The 27,808-nt window shown below is 38.0% G+C and overlaps 1 protein-coding gene across 6 annotated transcripts in view; it reads left to right on the top strand.

Moving 5' to 3' along the window:
* PEAK1 (pseudopodium enriched atypical kinase 1) overlaps window positions 1-27,808 on the top strand; it is a 321,626-nt gene that overhangs the window by 267,565 nt on the left and 26,253 nt on the right. For all 6 annotated transcript variants that reach the window (XM_034993978.1, XM_034993980.1, XM_034993979.1 and 3 more), the window contains 2 exons: window positions 2,661-2,854; window positions 24,892-25,637. In XM_034993978.1, the coding sequence (XP_034849869.1) occupies window positions 2,661-2,854; window positions 24,892-25,637 (940 nt within the window). The remainder of the gene's footprint in view (window positions 1-2,660; window positions 2,855-24,891; window positions 25,638-27,808) is intronic.

The following is a 27,808-nucleotide window of genomic DNA, read 5'->3' on the forward strand; positions in this document are numbered from 1 at the left end:
TCTTTATGTGGAATATAGGTTGTCCTGCCCTGATCCTGAAAGAGTTAATAAAACTAGTTTTCACTTTGCTTCCCAGAGGTAGTTTGGCACATTTCCCAGACCAAACCCCTAAGGTAAAGGTCAAGGTGCAGTAGATGATATTAAGGTGCAGAATTCGAAACTTGTATCTTACCCAACTTATAGTCCTCCTGAGCTCAGTGGGATCTCTGGTACATCAGAGCTTCAGAACATGATTAACAGACCGAAGGAGGCCCTATAGAATATCATTTAATGGGGAATTGTATGAGTGAGTACAGTGGGTGAGTCAACATTTCTTGCTTCTTAGCATCCGTATTTTGTTTTGAGAAGCCCTTAGGAGCACAGAGCTGTGTTTCATGTATGTGGGGAGCAGGCTCAGGGAATTCCTCATGGTTTAATAGCAGCACCTCTTTCAATGGGTTTCACGATAGCTGAGGCTCATGGTAAATAGCCCATTGCTTGGGAGGAAAACAGACAAGAGAGGGTAGTCATGGTTTCTGAACCAATCTTTACCAATCCCTTTTGATAATGGAAAAGAAAGCTGTCTTTTAGTAATAATGAGGAGATTGGGGGAAGAGAAAAGGCAAGAGCAAGCTTGCAGAGGTTAGGAGCTTAAAAACAGCATTTTAGGAAACCTCTCAAATTAACAAGTTTCTTTAAAATATTAAAATAAGAGGAGAATGTCACTTTATATTTATATATTTATATGTATACTTGTACTTTGAAATCAGAAATGCCTTACATTAACTTCTGCCCAATAAAGATCAATTTCCTTCTGAAGCTTTTTGATAAACTACTCAGTGATCTACAGTCTTGACACTAAGTGGTGTCTGAGAGGGTCTCAGAAGTGTCACTTTGCTTTGTCTTTGCTAATGCAGGGAAGTAAAGGCCCCTTCTTACCTTGATTTTATAATGCTCCATATTGTGAGAAACCAGTTTTGTTTTGGAGCCCTTCTTTCAGGTTGACGACCTAGGGCAGCCCATTAAGAGGCAGCATGCTTTACTGTGTGAGGCCTCCTTTACGTAAAGCACCCTATTGGCTGCTAGTGGAGTGGTTCCTTTCCACCTTACCACTGTCCTCGAGAGCCAGATACCAGAAAGGAACCTCCAGCTCATTGCTCACTCCCAGTATAGAGAAACCTCTGGCTCTGCCAGCTTTGAAAGAGTATTTTTGAGGTTGTATATCCAGCAGACTTCAAGGCTTATTTTTCTGTTCAGACACATGCATAATTTCTATAATGAAAGATTGATAAGAAGGTACTCCTTCTTCAGATCTACACCCTCAAATCCACATGTGATATATGTTCTGATGACACATGATCAAACAAAGTACCACTTTTAAAGAAACTTGTAAATGTCATCATGCCAATTGAAAATCCAGAAATAACATGTAATAGTATAAGATGTTTGCTTCTTTCTCTTTGCCCACATTTAAAAAAAACAAAAAACTGGGGCACCTGGGTGGCTCAGTCAGTAAGCGTCTGCCTTCGGCTCAGGTCGTGATCCCAGGGTCCTGGGATCAAGCCCCGCATCGGGCTCCCTGCTCAGCGGGAAGCCTGCTTCTCCCTCTCCCACTCCCCCTGCTTGTGTTCCTGCTCTCGCTCGCTCTCTCTCTGTCAAATAAATAAATAAAATCTTTAAAAATAAACAAATAAACAAAAACAGAAAACAACTAGGAAGGAGGGTTGGTGAGTGTGTGACAGTCTAAGAACACTTTCAGAAACCATTAAAAGATGCCTGATTTTGAATTTATTTTGTTGGCTAGCCCATGAGATTTTCTAACTAGGCTAGTTTTCTCTGCCAACATTTAATGACCATTCCATCCCCTTGTACTTACAGCAACAGAATTGACAGTTCAGGCGGGATGGGATGTGGGGAAGATTGGAGGAGATAGCTATAAGCAAATGAGCAGGCAGCAGTGAAACAAGATTGGAAGCACAAAGTAGTATGGATGCCACATTATGGTATGTGGCCAACAGGATCTTTCATATTCATTTTAATAGATAAGATTAACTAGAATGCAGAATTTTCATTTCCATTCACTTTGCCTGCTGCATGCATGCAGGCAAAGGTTAATGATTCTGTCCTCCTGGCAATAAGACTTTCCTGGCCTCAGTTTACCTACTAAAGCAATTGCTTAACCTCCTTATTTAGTCTAATCTCAACTTTATTCCTGATCCTTTACTAAATACTTCAGCATGTAGTAAATACTATATACTAAATAAAGTTTATATAGTAAATTATTTGATATTACAGTACTATAGTATAGTAAGTATGCTAAATACTTTACTAAGCACGTGTGTATTTTGTCTTTGACCAGTTCAGCATTCACCCTTCTCCACCACTACCATCATCACCTCTTGCCTAAACAAGTTTCACTTCTTACCTTCTTATTCTCAAGCTTCCTTCTGAGCTTACTGTACCTCCTCTACCAAACTGGATTCTCAGTATGTATGAATCAAGATAAATAGAAGGATCAGTCTATACGAAGGACTGCCCTGTATTCAGACAAGTATTTTAGGCCTTATTGCTGTGACTCTGGGGCTAGTTATTTCCATTTTGGGCAAGTAAATGTCTTCCATAAATCTAAATTTTAGTAAGACTTTTGAATGCCACTGTGACCACAGTCTGATTTGTTTCAGTCCCAAGACCCAGGAGGCGACAGAGGACTTTTCTCCGTGGGATCCAAGATCTGTTGTTGTGAGGCAAGATGACGGAGGCTGCCCTTCCGTCCCAGCAGCGGTACCTCTACCTGAACTGGAAAGGGAAGAGGAAAAAGAAGACGTTTCAGATACTATCGACCTGAATCCCTGTAGTGCAACCTACAGCAATTTAGGTAAGTAAAAAATGTCATATAAATAGTGTTTAAACTTTGCCTTTTTAGGCACTATCCAAATGCTGTATTTCTCTTTAGAGATGGTTTTTATTGCTGCGTGGAGCAAAAGTTGGACAACGGGAGCCATAAATTTTCTTTTTTTTCTTTTTTAAGTTGTTTTTTTTTAATTCCAGTTAACATACAGCACAATAGAAGTTTCAGGTGTACAACATAGTGATTCAGCACTTCCATACAACACTGGGTGTGGAGCCATAACTTTTAATTCACCTCAGAAAAAGTCCTGGTGTTTACTAGGAATATATATTGAACACTTGCTACCATGAGTCCTGTGCCATGTGCTAAGGGTGTGACATGGTCCCTGCTTGAGGGACTCACCGGGAGGATTTCAGTATTATAAATGCAGTGATATACACATGGAATATTTTTTATATTATACACAACAGGGTGTCAAAAGATGCCTTCCAGAAGATAATTCCTAAACTGATTTATCTGGTTGACAGAGGGAAGAAAGAGTATTCCAACCCAAGGCAGCAACCTGAGTGAAAGCATGGAAATGCAAAACAGCACAGTGCCTGTGGATACCACAACAATTTAGTGTTGCTAAAATATGAACTGAAGAGTTAGACAAGATCATGCATTTCAAGCTAAAACCTTAGACTTTTTTGCTCTTTGTGATAGTAACCCATCAAAAGGTTTTAAGCAGAGGAATAATGTTGATGAGATTTGTGTTTTAGAACATCCACTTTACAGGCTACCACGAGAGGATGGATTAGAGGTGAAGTATTTGGTAGCCTGAAATCTGGTAGTTGGATACTTTGGCAGGACCATGTAGGGAGATGAGAAAGGCCTCAACTAAGATAGTGGGAGGGGGAGCAGTAAACAAATTTAAGAGGCAAAATACATAAGGCTTAGTAGTTAATTTGATGTGAAAATCTATGATATATCTCAGATTTCTGGCTTGGAGCAAGCAGACTCAAAGAAGTAAGATCTCATTTATTGTGGTGTTTAGGCAGAGGCTGAAGGGCCATCTCTCAGAGATGCAGTGAAAAGGAATCCTACAGTACAAAGAGGGCAGGACCAAGTTACCTCTAAGGTGTCTGCCAGTGCAAAGACTCTTCAGTTTTCCAATCATCTTCACTCTCCTTCCTTGAGTGCCCAGTGACTTTCCATCTATCTTCCTTCCTTGAGTGTCTCATAGTTTTCTTCTGAAAAACAAAGCCTTGGGCTAGATAAGGATTTCTCATTGCCGTTCTCCCATGAAGTCAGGAGAGAGGTGAGTAGCATGAGTTGGACTACCACATGCACAGCACTAACAAAATCCTTATGAACTCTGACCAACTCTTAACACCTGTTTGGAAATCAGTGGCATATAATATCAAAGCATTCTTCTGCCTCATTTCTCATCTCTTTTTTGTCTTTTCCCTTCATCGAGTTATAGTAAGGAAAAATTATTCTAAGATCAGCTAGTGTACTTGGAAATAAAGGAGTCCCTAAGAAGGCAAAAAGATTGAAGTAATACTGTAGGAGAAATGCTCTAATATGTTCTTTTGGGAAACTCATCATAACAATCCACATGCAGTTGAAAATACATCCTGTAAGGAAAAGACTTCCATTCTAAGTTCTAGAAGCCTTATGTGATCTGTGTGTTGGGGAGACCATACTACAGTTTACCCAAGCAACCATCTTGGATACCATTTTCCAGTTGGAATTATAGTCAAACAGCTTACTCAACTTCTCCCATTCTTTTATATTTTATGAAGCATCTTATAAGATGCAAAAACTATTGCTTATTTACTATAATATACTCTCAGCATAATATATCAGCATATCTTTCAGGCATTCTTATTGCACCAACATTTCTTTTGTGATGTCCTCCGTAAAATATATCACTAATTATTACTGATTATATGGCATCTTATGGCATCTCTTTAAAAAATATCCATCAGCTGGGGTGCCTAGCTGGCTCAGTCAGTAGAGCATGCAACTCTTGATCTTGGGGTTGTAAGTTCAAACTCCACGTTGGGTGTAGAGATTACTTAAAAATTTAAAAAACTCCTTCAAAAAAACCATCAGCCAACATCAGTTAATTATTTTATCATATTTGTCTTCTCAGTTATGTAGATAATTAGAAAAAATAGAGCATTACTTCCATGAATATTCTAAGGCCTCACATAATATTAACTCATTTAATCCTCCCAACAACCTTAGGAATTTTTATCCCCATTTATCAGATGAGGAAAGTGAGTCAGAGTGCCTTGCCCAAAGTGACAGAACCAGTAAGGATTGCACCAAGATTGGAACCCTGTCAGTCTTAACCATGACTATAATGATCATAACCCCTAAATTCTTGTAAAATACTGAAAGACTGGAGCTGTCTCCCATTTTTTTTAAGTCATCTGCATTGAGACACAAAATTTAAGACTTTTTTCAAAAGATTACGATTACTTAGAACACAAAAAATATACTATGTTATAGATGCCCCATCAGAAAAATAGCTCTTTTTCTACCTATTGCTTTACTCTTAAAAGTATGTGATGCTCATAAAATGTTGCCTTGTTTTCCTTAAGTGCCTATGTGGCTGTACTTGATTGCATAGGGTATGACACCTGGTTAGTTGCTTCTTTGGGAAGGTTTTACTATGTGAATAAAATAAAAACTAAGTAATAGGGTTGATGCCAAGAGTTCTACAACTGAGGGATTTTTAATTTTTTGTTTTGTTCTTGTTTTTTTCATAGTAAAACAGGTATTTTAGATGGCTTTTGGAAATTACCTTTTTCAATAAATCATTTGCAGGAAATTTTAAACTATCCCTTTGGGTAATTTCTTGTGATTTAAAGTCCTGGGAGCTTATTATTTAAAAATCTGTATGTTTAAAAACTGAAAGGAAACAATACTTGTTAATGTAATAGCTTTAGATTCTTTTAAATAGTCTAAAACCGTTCTATAAATACCACATTCTTTCTTGTTTTTTCTTTTTCTTTTCTTTCTTTCTTTCTTTTCTTCCTTTTCTTTTTTTCTTTCTTCTCTTTCTTTATCAAATGAGGCAGAGAATGGATGGACAGACCAGTGGAAGAAATTGAGGGAGGAAAGTTAAGGATTACCATTATTTTTACTGTGGAATTTATTTCTGAAAATTACATTGTAAAGTGAATGTAGGAGGTAGTGTAATATAGTAGGAAAAAAAACATAAGTTTGAGGGATCAACCAGATTTTGGTTCATATGGTAGCTATGTCATTGTCCACCTGTATGATTGTAGTTCAGCTATTTAGCATGCCTGAGCTTCAATTTCCTCTTCTGTAATGAGGGAATAGTAACATCTGCTTTGTAGGGCTGATGGTAAAAGAAGAACTTGGTATATAGAAGTGCTTGATAATTATGAAGTTCCTTTATTTCTTCCCAAAGATTTGCTCCTTCAAATATGTTTGATGTGTTAGCCAGAAAATATAGAATAAAGTGGAAATAATTTAAAATGTTTATTAGAAATGTTGAGGGGCGCCTGGGTGGCTCAGTTGGTTAAGTGTGCAACCCTTGGTTTCGGCTCCAGTCATGATCTCAGGGTTGTGGGATGGAGTCCTGCGTCAGGCTCCGTGCTCAGCGTGGAGTCTGCTTGTCCCTCTCCCTCTGCTCCTTCTCTCGCTCATGCGCATGTGCACACTCTCTCTCAAATCTTAAAAAAAAAAAAAAAGAAAAGAAATGTTGAATAAGCAGAACAAAAAAATATAAATTCAAAAAGTTGTGGGTTGCCTGCACAACTAAAGACTGAAGTTGTGAATATGATACAGGATATAGAACCCCAAGGTCTGCTACTTATAGCAAAACAAAGGGACATAGTTTGGATTTGTTTTGTAGTTCCCACCCTTCTTAGATAGTTCTGAAAACTAGTAAGTTAAAAGAAAAAAAAACTCAGTTGGAATAGGCCTTGATTACCCAACTGCAGAACCTCCCGTTAGACTTCTACCCTTGATAACAGCATCATTACTCCACTGTGGTATAACAAAAGCTGTCGTGATTCAGCCATTCCCTCAAAAAGCTACTGACTTATGAAAACCATACCCTAAAACCATTTCTTTTTACCCTAGAAATCATTCTCCAGGGTTAATTCAAGTGGCTTTTTTCTTCTCCTTAACACAAAGCAAACTGTATTTTGTTTAAACTGGGTTCATTATTAGATTCTAGAGCTGCACTATCCTATACAGTCGGTACCCACTAGCCACAGCTGGCTATTTACATTTAAATTCATTAGAGTATAAATAAAAATTCAGTGTCTTAGTCTCACTAGCAATATTTCAAGTGCTCAGTAGCCCCAGGTGGCTAGTAACTACTGCATTGGACATGCATATATAGAACATTTCTGTTGTCACAGAGAGTTCTGTTGGACAGCACTGCTTTAAAGAATCGGTTATTTGAGGGATTTGTATTGTCTACTATGGGCACAAAAATTATATTGGTCTTTATGCAACTTGAAAAATGATGATTTTACTCTGGGTGATGGTGATTTGAGGTCACTGAACAAACCCTGATCGAGAACATCTTAATCAACCCCAAACTGAATTTAGCAGGGTATCAGCCACCCAAAATGACTTCCCAAAGAAGTGATAGAATGTTTTTTCAATCAGATCTTCAACATTTTCCCCACATTTCTATGTCTATCTCAAGATGTCTAGAAGAAATATTGCTAGTTTTTTATGTGGCACACCTGACTACTTTATCAGCCTGCTAAAATCAGGAGCTTGTAATAACTTTTACTGTGTTAGAAATAAGTCGGTGACTTTAGCTCTCCTTCATTCACTTTGTAACTGAGTACTCTTGATGTTACTTTTTAGAAATATCTATCAAGTCTCCATTTGCAGATTCTTGGCTTTCCTCTCTTTCTGTGTGCCTACAACCTAGCACATTATCTAAAACATGTGGTAGGTACTAAGAACATGTTTAAATGAGTTAGCCAAAGTGACTTTCACATTTGACTTTATAAGATTCCCAGATTAGGGAAGTTAAGCCCTCAGGAAAATTCATATAGGAAAATTTCAGATCCCAGTTTATGTGTTCCATTAATCGGCTGGGTTTTTTATTCTAATCCAGGCATACCCCAGAGATGTTGCGGGTTCGGTTCCAGGCCTCCACAGTAAAGCAAATACTACCATAAAGCAAATCAAATTAATTTTTTGGTTTCCCAGTGCATGTACAATTTATGTTTATCACTATACTGTAGTCTGTTAAATGTGCAATAGCATTATATCTAAAAGACAATATACATATCTTAATTAAGAGATACTTTACTGCTAAAAAATGCTAAGCTTTCAGTGACTCTTAATCCTTTTACTGGTAGAGGGTCTTGCCTAGATGATGCTGGCTGCTGACTGATCAGGGTCTGAAGGCTAGGGTGGCTGTGGCAATTTCTTAAAATAAGTCAACAGTGCAGTTTGCTGCATCAATTACTCTTCTTTTCACCAACAACTTCTCTGTAGCATATGATGCTGTTTGATGGCATTTTACCCACAGTAGAACTTCCAGAACTGGAGCCGATCTTCTCAAACCCTGCCTCTGCTTTTTCAACTAACTGTATGTCATATTCTAAATCCTTTGTTGTCATTTCAACAATCTGTACAGCATCTTCACCAGGAGCAGTTTCCATCTCAAGAAACGACATTCTTTGCTCACCCCTAAGAAGCAACTCCTCATCTGTTAAAAGTTCTATCATGATGGGCGCCTGGGTGGCTCAGTTGGTTGGGCGACTGCCTTCGGCTCAGGTCATGATCCTGGAGTCCCTGGATCGAGTCCCGCATCGGGCTCCCTGCTCGGCAGGGAGTCTACTTCTCCCTCTGGCCCTCCCCTCTCTCATGTGCTCTCTCTCATTCTCTCTCTCTCAAATAAATAAATAAAATCTTTAAAAAAAAAAAAGTTCTATCATGAGATTGCATCAGTTCAGTCCCATCTTCAGGCTCCACTTCTTTTTTTTTTTTTTTAAGATTTATTTATTTACTAAAGAGAGAGCAAGAACAGGCACGAATGGGGGGAGGAGCAGAAGGAGAGAATCTCAAGCAGACTCCCTGCTGAGTGCAGAGCCTGATGTGGGGCTCGATCCATGACCCTGAGATCACAACCTGAGCTGAAACCAAGAATTGGACACTTTACCTACTAAGCCACCCAGATGCCCCTTCAGGCTCCACTTCTAATTCCAGTTCTCTTCTTATTTCCACCACATCTGCAGTTACTTCCTTCATGCAAGTCTGGAACCCCTCAAAGACCTCCATGTGGACTGGAATCCACTTCTTCCAAACTCCTGTTAATGTTGGTATTTTGACCTCTTCCCTTGAATCAGAAATGTTTTTTTTTTTATAATTTTATTTATGAGAGAGAGAGAGAGAGCACGAGCAGGGTGAGGGGCAGAGGGAGAAGCAGACTCCCCGCTGAGCAGGGAGCCCCATGTGGAGCTCGATCCAGGAACTCCGGGATCATGACCTGAGCCAAAGGCAGACGCTTAACCGACTGAGCCACCCAGGTGCCCAAATCAGAAATGTTCTTAATGGCATCCAGAAAAGTAAATCCTTTCCAGAAGGTTTTCAGTTGACTTTGTCCAGATCCATAGGGGAATCACTATCTATGGCAGCTGTAGCCTTGCAAAATGTATTTCTTAAATAACAAGACTTGAAAGTCAAAATGACTCCTTGATCCATGGTTTGAGAACGGTTGTTGTTTTAGCACACATGAAAACAACATTAATCTCGTACACCTCCATTAGAACTCTTGGGTGACCAGGTACATTGTCAACAAGTAGTAATATTTTGAGAGGAATTTCTTTTTTCCTGAGGAGTAGATCAAAACAGCAGGCTTAAAATATTCAGTAACATATTATAAACAGATATGCCGTCATCCAGGCTTTGCTGTTCCATTTAGAGAACACAGGCAGAGGTAATTTAGCTTAATTCTTAAGGGTGTTAGGGTTTTTGGACTGGTGAATGAGCACTGGCTCCGGCTTACAGTCACCAGCTGCATTAGCCCCTAACAAGAGAGTCAGCCTCCCCTTGCAAGCGTTGAGGCACCCATTGACTTCTCCTCTCTAGCTATGAAAGTCTGAGATTGCATTTTCTTCTACTCTAAGACTGTTTCATCTACATTGAAAATCTGGTTGTTTACTGTAGCCACCTTCATTAATTATCTTAGCTAGATTGTCTGGATAACATACTGCAGGTTCTACATCAACACTTGCTTCTTCACCTCATATTTTCATGTTATGGAGATGGCTTCTTTTCTTAAACCTCATGAACCAACCTCTGCTAGCTTCCAACTTTTCTTCTGCAGCTTCCTCACCTCTTAGCCTTCATAGAATTGAAAAGAGTTAGGGCTTTGCTCTGAATTAGTCCTTGGTTGAAGGGAATGTTGTGGCTGATTTGGTCTTTTTTTCAGACCACTAAAACTTTGTTTGTATCAGAAATAAGATGGTTCCACTTTCTTGTCATTTGTGTGTTCACTGGAGTGGCACTTTTAATTTCCTTCAAGAACTTTTCCTTTGCCTTCACATCTTGGCTAACTGGTGTAAGAGGTCTAGCTTTCAGCCTACCTCAGTTTTCAATATACCTTCCTCAGTAGGCTTAATTATTTCTAGCTTTTGGTTTTTTAAAAAAGATTTAGTTATTTATTTATTTCAGAGAGAGAGCACAAACAGGGAGAGGGGCAGAGAGAGGGGAGAGAATCCTCATGCAGACTCCCCACTGAGCATGTAGCCCAACACAGGGCTCAATACCAGGACCCTGAGATCATGACCTGAGCTGAAACCAAGAGTCAGATGCTTAACTGACTGAGCCACCTAGGAGCCCCTCTAGCTTTTGATTTAAAATGAGAGATGTGCAACTCTTCCTTTCACGTAGAGGCCAGTTTAAAGTTACTAATTGGCCTAATTTCAATAGTGTTGTGTCTCAGGGAATAGGGAGACCCAAGGAGAGGGAGAAAGACAAGGGAACAGCTGGTCGGTGGGGCAGTCAGAACACATTTATCGATTAAGTTTGCTATTTTATATGGGTGTGGTTTGTGGTGCCCCCCAAAATTACAGCAGTAACAAAACTGCTGATATCACTCATCACAGATCACCATGACAGATATAATAATAAAAAAAGTTTGAAAAATTGCAAGAATAACTAAAAAGTGACACAGAGACACAAAGTGAGCAAATGCTGTTAGAAAAATGGCACCGATAGACTTGCTAGATAAGACGTTGCCATAAACCTTCAGTTTATTTAAAAAAAAAACACAATATCTGCAAAGTGCAATTAAGTGAGGTATGCCTGTATGAGGCTTAATCCAGAGGTTTCCTAAGGAAGGAATTATATAAGCCAGATCTCAGCTTCCTTCTACATAGCCCCACAAGATTACTTTTTTTTTTTAAGATTTTATTTATTTATTCATGAGAGAGAGAGAGGCAGAGGGAGAAGCAGGCTCCCAAGGAGCAGGGAGCCCGATGCGGGACTCGATCCCAGGACCCTGGGATCATGACCTGAGCCGAAGGCAGACGCTTAACCGTCTGAGCCACCCAGGCGCCCATGATTACTTTTTTCTTTTAAGATTTATTTATTTATTTTAGATAGAGAAAGAGAAAGAGAGCAAGCACAGGGAAGGGCAGAGGAAGAGGGAGAGAGAAACTTTAGCAGACTCCTTGCTGAGCTCAGAGCCTGTCACCGGGCTTGATCTCATGATCCTGAGATCATGACCTGAGCCGGAACCAAGAATTGGACACTTAACCAACTGTGCCACCCAGGGGCCCCAAGATTACTTTTTTTTAAAAGTAATCTTCATATCTAACTTGGGGCTGGAACTTTCAACCTGGCCAGCCAGCCAGGTGCCCCTCCACATTTCTTATCTTACTTATCTAGAGCATCTCCTTAAGGCTGTACCCTTCAAACACTGAAAGAAAACACCTGAAAGTCTTCTGTCTCCAGAACTTCCTTTGGCATTGTGTTGATCATCAGTGTGAAATGTTAAGGGGTTTGGGGCACCTGGCTGACTCAGTCAGTAGAGCATGCAACTCTTGATCTTGGGATTGTGAATTTGAACCCCATGTTGGGTATGGAGATTACTTAAAAATAAAATCTATTTAAAAATGTTAAGGGGTGAGTGTATTTAAAAGAGTGTCATTACATTGCTGGCCTTGATGTTGTAATTATAGAATAATGTCATCATAAATAGAAGCTTTAAAAAATCATTCTGAAGGATACATTACTATTAGTTCATTTACTCAACAAATAATTATTGAGGAACTTCTATGGGCCAGGTATTATTCTACACAAGTCAAAGTTAATGATTTGAACCAAAGATTAAAGAATTGCACATTTTTAGATTATCTGGATCTTAAAGAAAAAAAAAACTGAGATTGACCGCTTTGAACATTTGTTTGAGCATTTGTTGTACTTCCTAAAAATATAATTATTTCTATTTTAAAAGAAATCATACACTGTGTCCCTATCTTTTAACTTAGCTGCATTTGCACTTAAAAATAGTTTCCCATATACTAGCATTAGTTGGGGGAGTACAGAATTCAAATTACATAGATAACTTACCCCCAAATAAATAATCTCTGTTCTTGGAGAGGTTTTCAAATGACATTCTACAAAAATTGAGTCTGTCAGCTGCTACACCACTGACCTTCTTTAAAGTGGTCAGTGTATCTCTTTATTTGAGGGTAGGCCCAAAGTGGTCTTTGGAGGTCAGCTTCATTTTATCATTTGGCATGAAGTTATATCCCCTGGGGTTTGCCAGTTGGTGCTTCCATTTGACTGTGGTGGGACCCTTCTTCCTAAGCTGCAACGAAATGATATAGTGAGTGCTAGGTTTAGCCAGTGAGTGGCCTAGTCACTTGACAAGGCTGGTGCACAGTGGTATGTGACATCTATATTTATAAACTACCATGCATATTTCCCAGTTTGGAGATGAATGTCTCTTCCTTTGTCCTCTCTTTTCCTATTCTCATCTATATTACTTGTCATGAGCCCTGGAAAAAAATTAGGGGTGAGATTACAATTTAAGTAGAAAAATATGTTCCACTTATTTGAACTTTAATACGTTCATTCAGCAAACATTTGTCGAACACCCAACTATCTCCTGGTGCTGGAAATAGCAGTGCTGTCTTCAAGGACCCTTGGCCTTTGGGAAAGACAGACATGGGCTGGACTCTTAGGAGCCTGTGTGCTAGTTGCTGTGATGCAGATATTTAAAGGTTGAATGAAAGCCTCTGCCCGGAGGAGTCTAGGAGAGGGTCACTTAGGGTTTGAGGAGAGCTTGAAAGAAGGGTAGTTGTTTGCCAGATTGACAAGCAAGGGAGAACATTCCAGGTAGAAGGAAGAGTATGTATAAGGCCTAAAGCTTAAGAGAGCAGTGAGTGTTCAATTAACCACAGGTAATTACTCAGGGTAGCCTAAGTACAGAGTGAAAGGGGGCAGAGTAGGGGTGATGAGACAGAGTGGAAAAGTGAGGCTAGATCATAAATGGTATGTATACATCACAGTGAGTCTATCTTTTACCTATAGGAAATGGAGAGCAACTGAAAATTTTTGAATAAAAGGACATGATCAGGATTTTTAAAAGTTTGTTCTGGAGCTACTACAAGATAATTGGAGGCAGAGAGACCAACTAGGTAGGAGCCCATGACATTCCTGTCTTTAGGGAATGAAGAGTTAATTATGCTCCTTAGCATTCTGCTCCCGTCCAAATGTGTCGTCATTAAGTGCCTTTACTCACTAGCACCCCAAGACTGTGATGATTGTCAGGTCCTAAGTAGACACGTGCTGTGGCCTGTTCCTGGTGTGTCTTCAGTGGTACTGCCTTTCAGCGGCACTCTCTAACCACGGAGTTATTGTTTTGAGTTTTTCAATATGTGATCATCTTTAAAATGTTGATCTTGGGGCGCCTGGGTGGCTCAGTCAGTTAAGCGTCCAACTCTTAATTTCAGTTCAGGTCATGACCTCAGGGTCCTGGGATCAAGCCCTGTGTCAGGCTCTGTGCTCAGCAGGGTGTCTGCTGGAGATTCTCTCCCTCTCCCTCTGCCCCTCCTGCTTGTACTAGCTCTCTCTCTCTCTCCCCTCTCTCTAAAATAAATAAATAAATCTTAATAAATAAATAAACAAAATGTTGATCTTTAGAAATATTATTTTTCTTACTTCCTTTCTACTTTTCATACTAATCTTGTAAGTCTTAAGAGTCCTATATCAATCATTTTCCTTCCTGAGGAGTTTTAAACACCCTTTGGCTTCTTCAGAGTGTCATTAAATTATTCCCTTTTAATCCATCTTTCATCATTTGCTTTTCAGAACATGACATAGTGGCTTCTCTGTTAGTCCAAAGACATTTTTAAGTGGGGAGAGAGTAAAGAGATGGAGTAAGGAAGCTCAAAAAGAGGGGAAAGTAAGGTTTGAATGTGGTTTAGTTAAACATATTTGTCCAAAAGAACTTTTTTAGTCTATAGCAAGGCAAGATTTAGAACACAATCTCTTTTTTTTTTTTTCTGTTTAGAGAGCTGGTATGCCACAAAAATGTAGAGTATGTGATGTTATATCAGGACTGCTGAAAGCTGAGCTTAGTGTCTGGTCCCAGAGGCTTGAGAGGAATGTACGGGATTAAAAGTTTAAAATAAAAACAGCCCAGATACCAAGCTTTTAAAACATTGACCCTGATGATTGGAATTCAGTTAGGAGAACTTGTCTTTCTTGAGGAAAAAAATAAGAACACAAAACACTTTTAGATGTGGGAGAATGGCTTGACCTGTTTGCATGGGCTGTGGAATGCTCCTGGTTTCATCTAAAATTCCAACGTTTCTGATTCCCGTGTGGAAATCTCCATAGCTCCCAGGAGATGATATCCTGCTGTTTGGGAAGAGAAGCCACTATTAATTGTCTTTATTTCCTTGCTGCCTTGGCTGTCCATTTTCATTTTGGAATGATGAGCAACTCTTCTGACTCTGTGTCCTTCAGTCTTGCAGCCGCTTACTGCCCAACTGCTGCGTGTCTCACACTGTGCCAGGTTCTGAGGACGTGTAAAAAAAAATACGTACACACATTATAAAAGGCTGAAAATGCTGTAATAGAGCAAAAGTGCTAAGAGAGCACAGAGGAAGAAGTGATGGTTCCCAATTTGGACGTGGGGAGTAGGGAGTCTTCTGTGGAGAAGGGCCATCTGAGCTGGGCTTACGACACAACACCTTTACTAAAGCAGAGAGGTAGAAATAAAAATATGGAGCATATTAAAAGAACAGGAAGCAAGTGTTTCTGTGGGGGAGTTATGAGAAGTAGTGGTAGATAAGACTGAGAGGCTTGACCAGCTTGCTGAGGAGTTTGGACTTTATGGGTGGAAGAAAGTGGCATGATTAGCCCTCTTCCACCTCCTCTGATAAGCACTAAAGAGCTGCTGACAGTGATAGACTTTGTTTCACTTGCCAGTTCTGAGGTAATTTTTTAAAAAAGCACTTTGGGAATCTGTTCCTTCCACGTCCATGATTATTTTTGTTTGTTCTAATTTGGAAAAATGGGTGGAAAATGACACCCAGAAAGCCTCTTCTTCTTCTTCTTTTTTTTTTTTTTTAAGATTTTATTTATTTATTTGACAGAGAGAGACACAGCGAGAGAGGGAACACAAGCAGGGGGAGTGGGAGAGGGAGAAGCAGGTTTCCCGCTGAGCAGGGAGCCCGATGCGGGGCTCGATCCCAGGACCCTGAGATCATGACCTGAGCCAAAGGCAGACGCTTAACGACTGAGCCACCCAGGCGCCCCCAGAAAGCCTCTTCTAGGGACCACATTGGAAAGGCCAAGAATAAGTTCGTGTTTCTAGTTTTTTCCATTTATACATTAATACTTCCTTCCTTTTGTTTTCTTCCTTTGTTTTTTCCTTCTTTCCTTCCATTCCCCTCAGCCAGACTCTTTGCTTATTCCTGGGTATACAAATGAGACGCAATGTCTGCCCTCAATGAGTGACAGTAGTAGGGAATTTCGATAGGGACACAAATCAAGGGTAGTCAGTAGTCGGAGAGAAATGTTCACAACATATATATGAGGTCTCAAGGAAAAAGAGGCCAATTTGGGGGAGTGGAATACGAAACACTCCTCAGAGGCAGAATGTTCAAAGAGGAGAGGAGAGGGAAACCATTCCTGGAAGAGGGTTAGCCTGAGCAGAGATAGAGAACGTGAAGTAGCCAAGAGTGCTAAAGACACTGCAAGCAGGTTGGTAGTTCTGACTTCAGATGCAAGATGAAATGCTCCAAGAAAAACAGGTACAGCCAGGGCTGGGTCATGAAAGGCTTGCTTTTTGTGCTTGAGCCAAGAAATTTCTGTCCTCTGGATCAAGTCCAAATTCTCAAGGACATATTTTTTAAGTAGAGGACTACCATGATCAGCTTTGGTGTTAAAAAAAGAAAGAAAGAAAAAGAAAAAAAAAATCTCTGTAATGACCAGTGTGGTGTGGGAGGCAAAACTGGAGACAGTGATAACAGGCAACTGTCACAGTAGTCAAGCAAGGATGATAAGACGCTGGCACACAGTTCACTGCTTCTAACCTTCTCCATCACACTTCATCTCTGAAAGGTCTGGGTCAGCAAGTGGAAAATAAGGTTTGTTATAAAGCCTATTTCTGTCATGTTGTAAATAAACTATGGCTCTGGCTTCTCACATTAGTTGAGGCAAAATCGGGCTGGGGTGGCTTTGGGAAACAGGCCTCATCATCACAGGAAGAGTGCAGTTAATACCGAGCCCCTCCATCCTTGGTGATGGTAAGGGCACAGAGGAATGGAAGGATGTGACTAGAAACTGAATTTACGGTCATTTCTAGGAATGTATTATTGATTTGCTTTGTTGAGATATAATTTACACACCATAAGATTCAGAGGGTTCAATTCCATGAGTTTTAGTATATTCACAGAATTTTACAACGATCACCAGTATCTAATTCCAGAACATGTTCATCATCCTAAACAGCAGTCACTCTCCATTTCCATTCCCCCCATTCTCCAGCAACCACTAATCTACTTTCTGTCTCTAGGGATTTACATATTTTTGGACATTTCATGCAAGTGGGATCATACGATATGTGACCTTTGTGACTGGCTTCTCTCACTTAGCATAATATTTTCAAGGTTCATACAGGAGGTAGCATACATCAGTACTTCATATCCTCTTAGAGCTGAATAATACTCCTTTATCCATTCATCAGTTGATGGACATATGGGTTGTTTCTCCTTTTTGGCTGTTAGGAATAATGTTGCTAAGAACATTTGTGTACAAGTGGACATATGTTTTCATTTCTCTTGGATATATCTGTAGGATTGGAGATGCTGGATCATGTAGTAAACTTTATGTTTTACTTTTTGAGTGACTACCGAACTATTTTCCAAGGTGATTGCACCATTTTAGATTCCTACTAGCAATGTGTAAGGGTTTGAATTTCTCCATATCCTCACCAACACATGTCCATCTGTTTGATTATAGCTAGCTTAGTGGAGGTGAAGTGGTGTCTCTTGGTTTGGGTTTGCATTTATCTAATGCGGAGTGTTGTTGAACGTCTTTCCATGTGCTTATTGGCCATTTGCGTTTCTTCTTTGGAGAAATGTCTATGCAAATCCTTTGCTCACTTATAATGGATTATCTTTTTACTGTTAAGTTATTTATAAATTCTGGATACAAGTCTCTTATCTCTTATCTAGTATCTCTTAACTCTTATCTAGTATTTCTCCCATTCTGTGGGTTGTCTTTTCACTTTATTGAAGTTGTTCTTTGAGGCACAAAAGTGTTTAATATTTATGAATTCCAATTTATTTTTTGTTTTTTCGCTTATGCTTTTAGGTGTCATATCTGCAAAATCATTGCCTAATCCAAGGTTGAAAAGAGTGATTCCTGTGTTTTCTTCTAAGAGTTTTACAGTTTTGGGGCACCTGGGTGGCTGTTGTTAGGTGTCTGCCTTCAGCTCAGGTCATGATCCCAGGGTCCTGGGATCGAGCCCTGCATCGGGCTCTGCTTGGCAGGAAGCCTGCTTCTCCCTCTCCCACTCCCCCTGCTTGTGTTCCCTCTCTCGCTGTGTCTCTCTCTCTGTGTCAAATAAATAAATAAAATCTTAAAAAAAAAAAGAGAGTTTTATGGTTTTAGTTCTTATGTTGAGATCTTTGCTATATTTTAGTTACTTTTTATATATAGTATAAGGTAGGAGTTCAATTTCATTCTTTTGTATATGGATATCCAGTTGTCCCAGCATCATATGTTGGAAAAACTACTACTTCCCCATTGAATTGTCTTGGCACCCTTGTTGGAAATTGATTGACCATAAATATACAGGTTTATTTTTATACTCTCAATTCTAGTCCATTCATCTATATTTCTATTCTTAGTACACACAATCTTTTTTAAAAAATTTTAATTGAAGTATAGTTGATGTACAACTATTAGTTTTAGGTGCACAACATAGTGATTCAACACTTACAGACATTACAAAATGCTCACCAAGATTAGTGTAGTTACCATCTGTCATCATCAAGTTATTACAGTATTATTGACTCTATTCCTTATGCTGTACTTTTCATCCCTGTGACTTTATTTATTTTATAACTAGAAGTTTGTACCTCTTAATCTCTTTCACCCATCCCCCTAACACACAGTACATACAATCTTGATTACTGTAGTTTTGAAGTAAGTTTTGAAATTGGGAAATGTGACTTCTCCAATTTTGTTCTTCTTTTTAAGATGTTTTTTGGTTACTTTAGATCCATTGTATTGCCATATGAATTTTAGGATCCTCCTGTCAATTCCTGCAAGAAGGCCAGCTGGGTTTTTGATAGGGATTACATTAAATCTTCAGAACAATTTGGGGAGTGTTTCCATCTTAGCATATTAAGTCTCTGATCTGTGAACATAAGATGTTTTTCCATTTATTTAGGTCTTTAATTTCTTTCAGTGTTGTTGGATAGCTTCCAGTGTATAAGTCTTGAGTTAAATTTATTTCTAAATACTATATTGTTTTTGATGATATTGTAAATGGAATTGTTTTTTAATAATAAGCTTTTGATTTTTCATTGCTAGTGTGTAGAAAATACAGTTGTTTTATGTAGAGCTTAGATCTTGCAACTTTGCTGAACTGGTATATTAGTTGTGACAATTTATTGTGGATTCCTCAGGCTTTCCTATATACAAGATTGTGTTATCTTTGATTAGAGATAGTTTTACTTCTTTTCCGATCTGGATGTTTTTGTTTCTTTTGCTTTCCTAATTGCCCTGTCTAGATCCTCCAGTGAAATGTAGAATAGAAGTGACAAGAGTGGAAATCCTTGTCTTATTCTTGATCTTACTGGGGAAATAATGGAGTTTTTTTACCAATAAGGATGATGTTCACTTTGGGGCTTTCATAGGTTCCCTTTATCAGGTTGAGGATGTTCTCTCCTTTTCCCAGTGTGTTCAGTATTTTATCTTGAAAAGGTGTTGGATTTTCTCAAATGCTTTTTCTGCATCTGTTAAAGTGATCATGTGAGGTTTTGTCCCCCTTTTTTCTGTTTGCATGGTGTATTCCATTGATTGATTTTCAGATGTTAAAACCAACCATGTATTCCTGGGACAAATCCAACTTTGTCATGGTGTATAATCTTTTTTATATGTTGCTAGATTCAGTTTGCTAGTATTTTATAAATATTTTTTGTGTCTGTATTCATAAGGGTTATTAGTCTCTAGTTTTCTTGTGATGCCTTTGTCTGATTTTGGTGTGTAAGTAATATTGGCTTCATAGATTTCAAGCTGGGAAGTGCTCCCTCCCCTTCTATTTTTGGAAGAGTTTGTGCAAGATTGATATTAGTTTTTCTTTAAACATTTGGTAGAGGGGCGCCTGGGTGGCTCAGTCATTAAGCGTCTGCCTTCGGCTCAGGTCATGATCCCAGGGTCCTGAGATCGAGCCCCACATCAGGCTCCCTGCTCGGCGGGAAGCCTGCTTCTCCCTCTTCCACTCCCTCTGTTTGTGTTCCTGCTCTCGCTATATCTCTCTCTGTCAAATAAATAAGTAAAATCTTTTAAAAAATAAATAAGTAAACATTTGGTAGAATTCATCAATAAAGCCATGTTGCCCTGGACTTTTCTTTGTGGGAATATTTTAAATTATTAATTCAGTATCTTTTCTTGTTATAGGTACCTCTATAATTTTACCACTTATTTTTTTCCAGTTCTAATTTATACTTTTAGTCATTCAAGAAACATTTTTTTAAAGATTTATTTATTTATTTGAGAGAGAGAGAAAAAGAGTGATGCATGGGTGGGTGGAGGGGCAGAGGGAGAGAGAGAGAATCTCAAGCAGACTCCCTGCTGAGCACAGAACCCGATGCAGGGCTCAATCCCAGGACCCCTAGATCATGACCTGAGCCAAAATCAAGAGTCGGATGCTTAACTGCCTGAGCCATCCAGGCACCCTAAGAAACATTTATTGAGCATCTTTTATATCCAGGCCCTGTCTTGACATAGAGGACACAATAATGAATCAAGCGAAGTTCTGGCCCTCTTAGCATTCTCATATTCTTTGTCTCTCTCATTCTTATGCTGTACACACACACACACACACACACACACATTTTTTTTTGTTTATATTTATATGTAATATAGCTCTCTTCCTTGTAAAAAATATTTATTTGCCAAATGTCATTGGTGGAGAAAGGTGGTCCTTAGGTTGGCTATATGTATTGTCATAGTTCTCTTCTCATTTCTAGGTGTTCTTAGAGAGAGTTGCAGGAATAGGAAATGGAATATAGTGTTAGTATAATCACAGTTTATATTGGTGCCCACACTAGGCATTGCTACAAGGACATGATTTTAATAAAAATAAACCACCATCTTTATTCATTATCACCCTCAGAACCATCTGGTGCCTTCTATCTGACCATTAGTAGGAGTATGTATTAGTTTCCTAGGGCTGCTATAACAAAGTACCATAACTTGGGTTCCTTAAAACAAGAGAAATTTATTCTCTCAATAGTTTTGGAGGCTAGAAGTCTGAAATCAAGGTGTTAGCAAGGCCATGCTTTCTCTGAGGCTCTGGATAGAATCCTTCCTTATCTCTCTCTAGCATCTAGTGGTGGCCATCAATCCTTGACACCCTTGGCTTGCAGCTGGATTATTCCATTCTCTACCTCTGTCACCACATGGTGTTCTCCCTTTTGTCTCTTTTTATATGGTATTTCCTCTTTTTATAAGGACACAAGTCATATTGGATTAAGGTCCACCCTAATGACCTCATCTTAACTTGATTATCTCTGTAAAGACTCTATTTCTAAATAAGGTTATATTCACAGGTACCAGAGGTTATGACTTCAACATTTTGGGAGAGAGGACATAATTCATCCCATAACAGAGCATTATACTCTTACTCTGAGATATTCAATAAGGCCTCATTTTAATAACATTACTAATTATAATAACTTCTATAAAAGTTCCATGGTATATTTCTCTGCCTTTAAAAAAATAATGTCTCTCCCTATTATACAATGAGCCCAAAAGATGTCATTGATCACAGGTGTATTTGTTTATACATTATGTGTTTACCACAAGTGTAGCTACCATCTGTCACCATACATCACTGTTACAAGAGCATTGATTATATTCCTTTTGCCATGCCTTTTGTTCCATGACTTACTCATTCCGTAAGTGGAAGTGAGGAACCTCCATACTGGTTCCCACAGTGGCTATACCAATTTACATTCCAACCAACAGTATATGAGGGGTCCTTTTTCTCTACATCCTCGCCAGCACTTATCATTTCTTGTCTTTCTTATTTTAGCCATTCTAACAGGTGTAAGGAGAAATCTCATTGGGGTTTTGATTTGCATTTCCCTGACGAGTAGTGATGTTGAGCATCTTTTCATGTGTCTGTTGGCCATCTGTATGTTTTCTTTATATATTCAGGTCCTCTGCCCATTTTTTAGTTAAATTGTTTGGTTTTTGTTGTTGAGTTGGATAAGTTCTTTATATTTTGGATATTAACCCCTTATAAGACATATCATTTGCAAGTATCTTCTCCCATTCAGTAGGTTGCCTTTTTGTTCAGTTGATGGTTTCCTTTGCTGTGCAAAAGATTTTTGTTTTGTTTTGTTTTGATGTAGTTCCAGTAGTTTGTTTTTGCTTTTGTTGCCTTAGGAGACATATCTAGAAAAATATTACTATAGCTGATGTCAAAAAAATTACTGCTTGTGTTCTCTTCTAGGATTTCTTTGGTTTCAGGTCCCATATTTAGGTCTTAAATTCATTTTGAGTTTATTTTTGTGTATGGTGTTAAAAGGTGATCCAGTTTCATTCTTTTACAGGCAGCTGTCCAGTTTTCCCATCACCATTTACTGAAGAGACTGTCTTTTCCTCATTGTATATTTTTGCCTCTTTTGTCATAGATTAATTAACCATATAGTTGTGGGTTTGTTTCTGGGCTCTCTATTCTGTTCTGTTGATCTGTGTATCTATTTTTGTGTCAGTACTATACTGTTTTGATTACCATAGCTTTTCAGTATAATTTGAAATCTGAAATTGTGGTACCTCCAACTTTGTTTTTCTTTCTCAAGATTGCTTTAGCTATTTGGTATCTTCTATGGTTCCATACAAATTTTGGTGTTATTTGTTCTAGGTCCGTGAAAAATAGTGTTGGTATTTTGATAAGGATTGTATTGAATCTGTTGATTGTTTTGGGCAATTTAGACATTTTAACAATATTAATTCTTCCAATTCATGAGCATGGAATATCTTCCCATTTGTTTGTGTCATCTCCATTTTCCTTCATCAGTGTTTTATAGTTTTCAGAGTACAGGTCTTTCACCTTTTTGGTTAAGGTTATTCCTAAGTTTTTGGTCCAATTATAAATGGGACTGTTTTCTTAATTTCTTTTTCTGCTACTTCATTATTAGTATACAGAAGCACTACCAGTTTCTGGGTATTAATTTTGTATCATGCAACTTTCTTGAATTCATTTATTACTTCTAGTTGTTTTTTGGTGGAGTCTTTAAGGTTTTCTATGTATAGTATCATGTTGTCTGCAAATAGTGACAGTTTAACTTCTTCTTTACCGATATGGATGACTCATTTCTTTTTCTTGTCTGATTACATTACTGTGGCTAGGATTTCCATTACTATGTTGAGTAAAGGTGGCGAGAGTGGACATCCTTGTCTTGTCCCAGATCTTAGAGGAAAAGCTCTCAGTTTTTCACCATTGAGTATGTTACCAATGGCTTTTTCATATATGGCCTTTATTATGTTGAGGTATGTTTCCTCTAACCCGACTTTGTCAAGAGTTTTTATCATGAATGAACATCTATTACCATGAGCATATGATTTTTATCCTTTGTTTTGTTGATGTGATGTATCACATTGATTGATTTGTGACTACTGAACCATCCTTGCATCCCCAGAATAAATCTCACTTGATCGTAGTGAATGATCTTTTTAATGTATTGTTCAATTCAATTTGCAAATATTTTGTTGAGGATTTTTGCATCTATGTTCATCAGGGTTATTGGTCTCTAGTTCTCTTTTTTGTGTATGGTGTCCTTGTCTGCTGTTGGTATCAGGGTGATACTGGCCTCGTGTTTATTTGTATTATCATGTATTTGGAAGCTTTCCTTCTTTTTCTATTTTTTAGAATAGTTAAGGAAGAATAGTTATTATCTCTTCTTTAAATGTTTGGTAGAATTCACCTGTGAACCCATCTGGTCCTGGACTTCTGTTTGTTGGGATTTTTTTTTAATTACCAATTCAATTTCATTACTTGTAGTCGATCTGTTCAGATTTTCTGTTTCTTCCTGATTCAGTTTTGGAAGATTGTATGTTTCTAGGAATTTATTCATTTCTTCTAGGTTGTTTAATTTGTTGGCATATAACATTTTGTAGTTTTCTCTTATATTCCTTTGTATTTCTGTTGTGTCAGTGTTACTTCTCTTTTGTTTCTGATTTTATTTGGGTCCTTTCTTTTTTTTTTCTTAATGAGTCTAGCTGAGGGTTTATCAATTTTCTTTATCTTTTCAAAGAACAGCTCTTGGTTTCATTGATTTTTTTTTCTTTTTTAGTCTCTATGCCATTTATTTCTGCTCTAATCTTTATTGTTTCCTTCCTTCTCATCACCTTGGGTTTTGTTTGTTCTTCTTTTTCTAGTTCCTTTAGGTATAAGGTTAGATTTTTTTTTTTTTTATTCAAGCTTTTCCTTGTTTCTTGAGGTAGGCCTTTATTGCTATATATTTCCCTCTTAGAACTGCTTTTGCCGCATCCCAAGGATTTTGGATTGTTGTATTTTCATATTCACACATCTACATTTTATAATCTTCTAAGTGCAAGTGCTAGAAAGGAAGCAGAGTAATTGATTCTATAACTAGGGCTTGTAAGAGATGTTCAAAAGCAGTATTGTTCAAATCATAGTTTGTATACCCCCCCATAATAAAACAGAATCACGTAAGAGTTTGTGAAGGATGTTTGGAACAGCAGTTGATTGCTCATATATATTGTTCCCTTTATCCCAATCACAAGAATTTATACATAAACCAGTTTAAGACCAGTGCTAGAATCCATCTCTGTAGTGAAATAAAATAACATGGTTTATGGAATCATATTCATTATGTGTTGGATTGAAAATGACAAGTGCTATATACATTACAGTGTAACTTTGGAACAAAGTTAAAAGAACAGAATAGTATCTTCTGAGCATCAGTCTAGTGGTCCCATTGCTAGTTTCAATTTTTTTAAATGCTTCCAAGTATTTTTCTTAATCCACAAATGCTTTAATCTCTACTCTGTCACAATGAAATTATTTGAGTGTCTGTCACTCTTTCATATTCTAGTGGGGTAAATATAGCACTCTTGGAGGCAGGAATAGAGAATCTCAATTCTTTTTTTGAAAACAAAGCCCATTACTCTGTTCTCTGGCACAGAAATGCTGAGACATTGTTCACATTTTGAATTAAGTCATTGACTTCTTATATTCTCATGGCCACATCATTTATTTCTCCTAAAGTTTCAATTATGTAACAAGAATAAAAACTTAACTATTATTTTTCTTTCTTTCTTTTAAAACAATACAGGGCAATCTAGAGCAGCCATGATACCACCCAAGCAGCCACGGCAGCCTAAGGGAACTTTGGATGATGCCATTGTCTTTAGTGGGAAAACAGACCAAGAAGCACCTAATGCTTCCCAACCTACGCCACCCCCGCTGCCAAAGAAAATGATCATAAGAGCCAATACAGAGCCAATCCCCAAAGACCTCCAAAAATCCATGGAAACGAGTCTTTGTGTAATGGCAAATCCCACCTATGATATCGACCCCAACTGGGATGCCAGTAGTGCTGGCTCTTCCATCAGTTATGAGCTCAAGGGACTAGACATTGAGTCTTATGACTCTTTAGAAAGACCTTTGCACAAGGAGAGACCTGTCCCCTCAGCGGCAAACAGTATCTCCAGCTTAACCACTCTCAGTATTAAGGATAGATTTTCCAACAGCATGGAGTCCCTGTCCAGCCGGCGTGGTCCCTCTTGCAGACAGGGACGAAGCATGCAGAAGCCACAGAGACAAGCACTTTATCGAGGACTTGAGAATCGGGAAGAAGTGGTGGGTAAAATCCGAAGCCTTCATACAGATGCCTTGAAGAAACTGGCTGTAAAATGTGAAGACCTCTTCATGGCTGGACAGAAAGACCAGCTCCGTTTTGGGGTGGACAGCTGGTCAGACTTCAGGCTAACCAGTGACAAGCCATGTTGTGAGGCAGGTGATGCCGTTTACTATACAGCTTCATATGCAAAAGATCCACTTAATAACTATGCAGTCAAGGTAAGAAAATACTATAAATCTGATTTTAATTTTATCCAACACACTGTTATTGGGATGGGTCTGCTCTTCTTTCCTGCATTCCTCCATCCAGCAAAAAGTTACTGATCATCCATCTACCTTACACCCAATATTGTAATAAGCTGTGACTGTTTGCAGAGGCTACCTGTACAAATAGATCTGTTATGTGCCTTCCACTCTATGTTTCTGTCTTTATTCTCTAACAAATAAGAGACCCTTGTTTGCCTCTATTCTAGGACTCTTCTGCTTCTTGGAGAAACATTTTAATAGAGGAAAATAACCAGTATTTGTTGATGTGCCAGGAACATTATTGGTGTTACATAATTTGATCTTTATGAGGTTAAGATCTTTTTATCCATTTGACAGATGAGGAAAATAAAGCTCAGACAGGTGAACTGACATGCTTAGGGTCACACACCTAGCAATTAGTAGAGCTGGGATTTAAACAGAGTTCTCTCTGATTCCATAGCCTACACTTTATCCATTATGTCACATATTAATTTCTTAACTGTATATTGCCCATTCTAGACAAACCACTTCTTCAAGAAAGCTAAAACTCTTAACATCAAGAATTCTTGTCCAATTACATTCACTGTAAATAAGCCATAGTTTTCATCAATGTAATAAATAAAGCATGGACTTTGTTACATTTCCATTTTCATTTGTCTCAAGGTATTTTTTTATTTCTTGATTTCTTCTTTGACCCATTAGTTGTTCAGTAGCATGTTGTTTAATCTCCACGGATTTATGAATTTCCCAGTTTTCCTTGTGTATTTAATTTCTAGTTTCATACCACTGTGATCAGAAAAGATGCTTGATAAAATTTCAATCCTCTTAAATTTATTAAGTCTTGTTTTGTGGCTTAACATATGATCTGTCTTGGAAAATGTTCCATGTGCACTCAGAAGAATGTGTATTCCTTTGCTTTTGAATGGAATGTTCTGTATATATCTGTTAAGCCCTTCTGGTCTGCTGTGTCATTTAAGGCTGATGATTCCTTGTTGATTTTTTGTCTGGATGATTGATCCATTGATTTAAATCTCCTACTATTATTGTATTGCTGTCAATTTCATCCTTTAGGTCTGTTAGTATTTGCTTTATATATTTAGGTCCTCCTATGTTGAGTGCATAAATATTAACAAATGTTATAGCCTCTTGTTGGATTGATTCTTCTGTCATTATGTAACTCCCTTCTTTGTCTCTTAACACAGCCTTTGTTTTAAAGTCTATTATGTGTGATATAAGTATAACTTCCCTAGTTTTTTTTTTGGTTTTCATTTGCATGGAATATCTTTTTTGGTCCCTTCACTTTCAGTCTGTATGTGTCCATACATCTAAAGTGAGTCTCTTTTAGACAGCATATAGATGGGTCTTATTTTTTTTATCCATTCAGCCACTTTGTGTCTTTGGATTAGAGAATTTATCCATTTACATTTGAAGTAATTATTGATAGTTTGTGCTTATTGCCATTTTGTTAATTGTTTGGGCTGTTTTTGTAGGTCCTCTCTCTTTCTTCTCTTGATCTCTTCCTTTGTAGTTTCTTTAATGGTACACTTACATTGTTTTATCTTTTGTGTTTTTGCCTTATGGTTACCATGAGCTTACATATAACAACTTATATCTATAAAAGTCTATTTGAAATTGATTACAACTTAAGCTTCATTCCATTGTAAAGCTCAAAATCATTGCTCTTCCCTCCACACATTTTATGGTTTCTTTTTCATTTTATGTTTTTGATGTCACAGTTTACATCTTTTTATTTTGTGTATCCCTTAACTAATTGTTGTAATCATAGTTATTTTTACTAGTTTTGTCTTTCAGTCTTTATACTAGCTTTATAAATGATTGATCCACTCACTTTACTATATGTTTACCTTTCCAGTGATATTTATTCTTTAATATGTGTTCTTGTTACTAATTAGTGCTTTTTTTTTTTTTCAGCTTAAGGAAGTTCCTTTGACATTTCTTGTAAGGCCAGTTTAGTAGTGGTGAACTCATTTAGCTTTTGCTTGTCTGAAAAACTCTTTCTCCTTCACTTCTGAATGATAACTTTGCTAGGTAGAGTATTCTTGGTTGGAAGTTGTTTTTGTTTTCTTTGTGTTTTTTGTGGGTTTGTTTGTGCATGTGGTCTTTTTTGGCACTTTGAATACATA

The sequence above is a fragment of the Mirounga leonina genome, unplaced genomic scaffold (assembly GCF_011800145.1).
Source record: "Mirounga leonina isolate KUSES-001 unplaced genomic scaffold, KU_Mleo_1.0 Mir_91, whole genome shotgun sequence".
Taxonomy (NCBI): Eukaryota; Metazoa; Chordata; class Mammalia; order Carnivora; family Phocidae; genus Mirounga; species Mirounga leonina.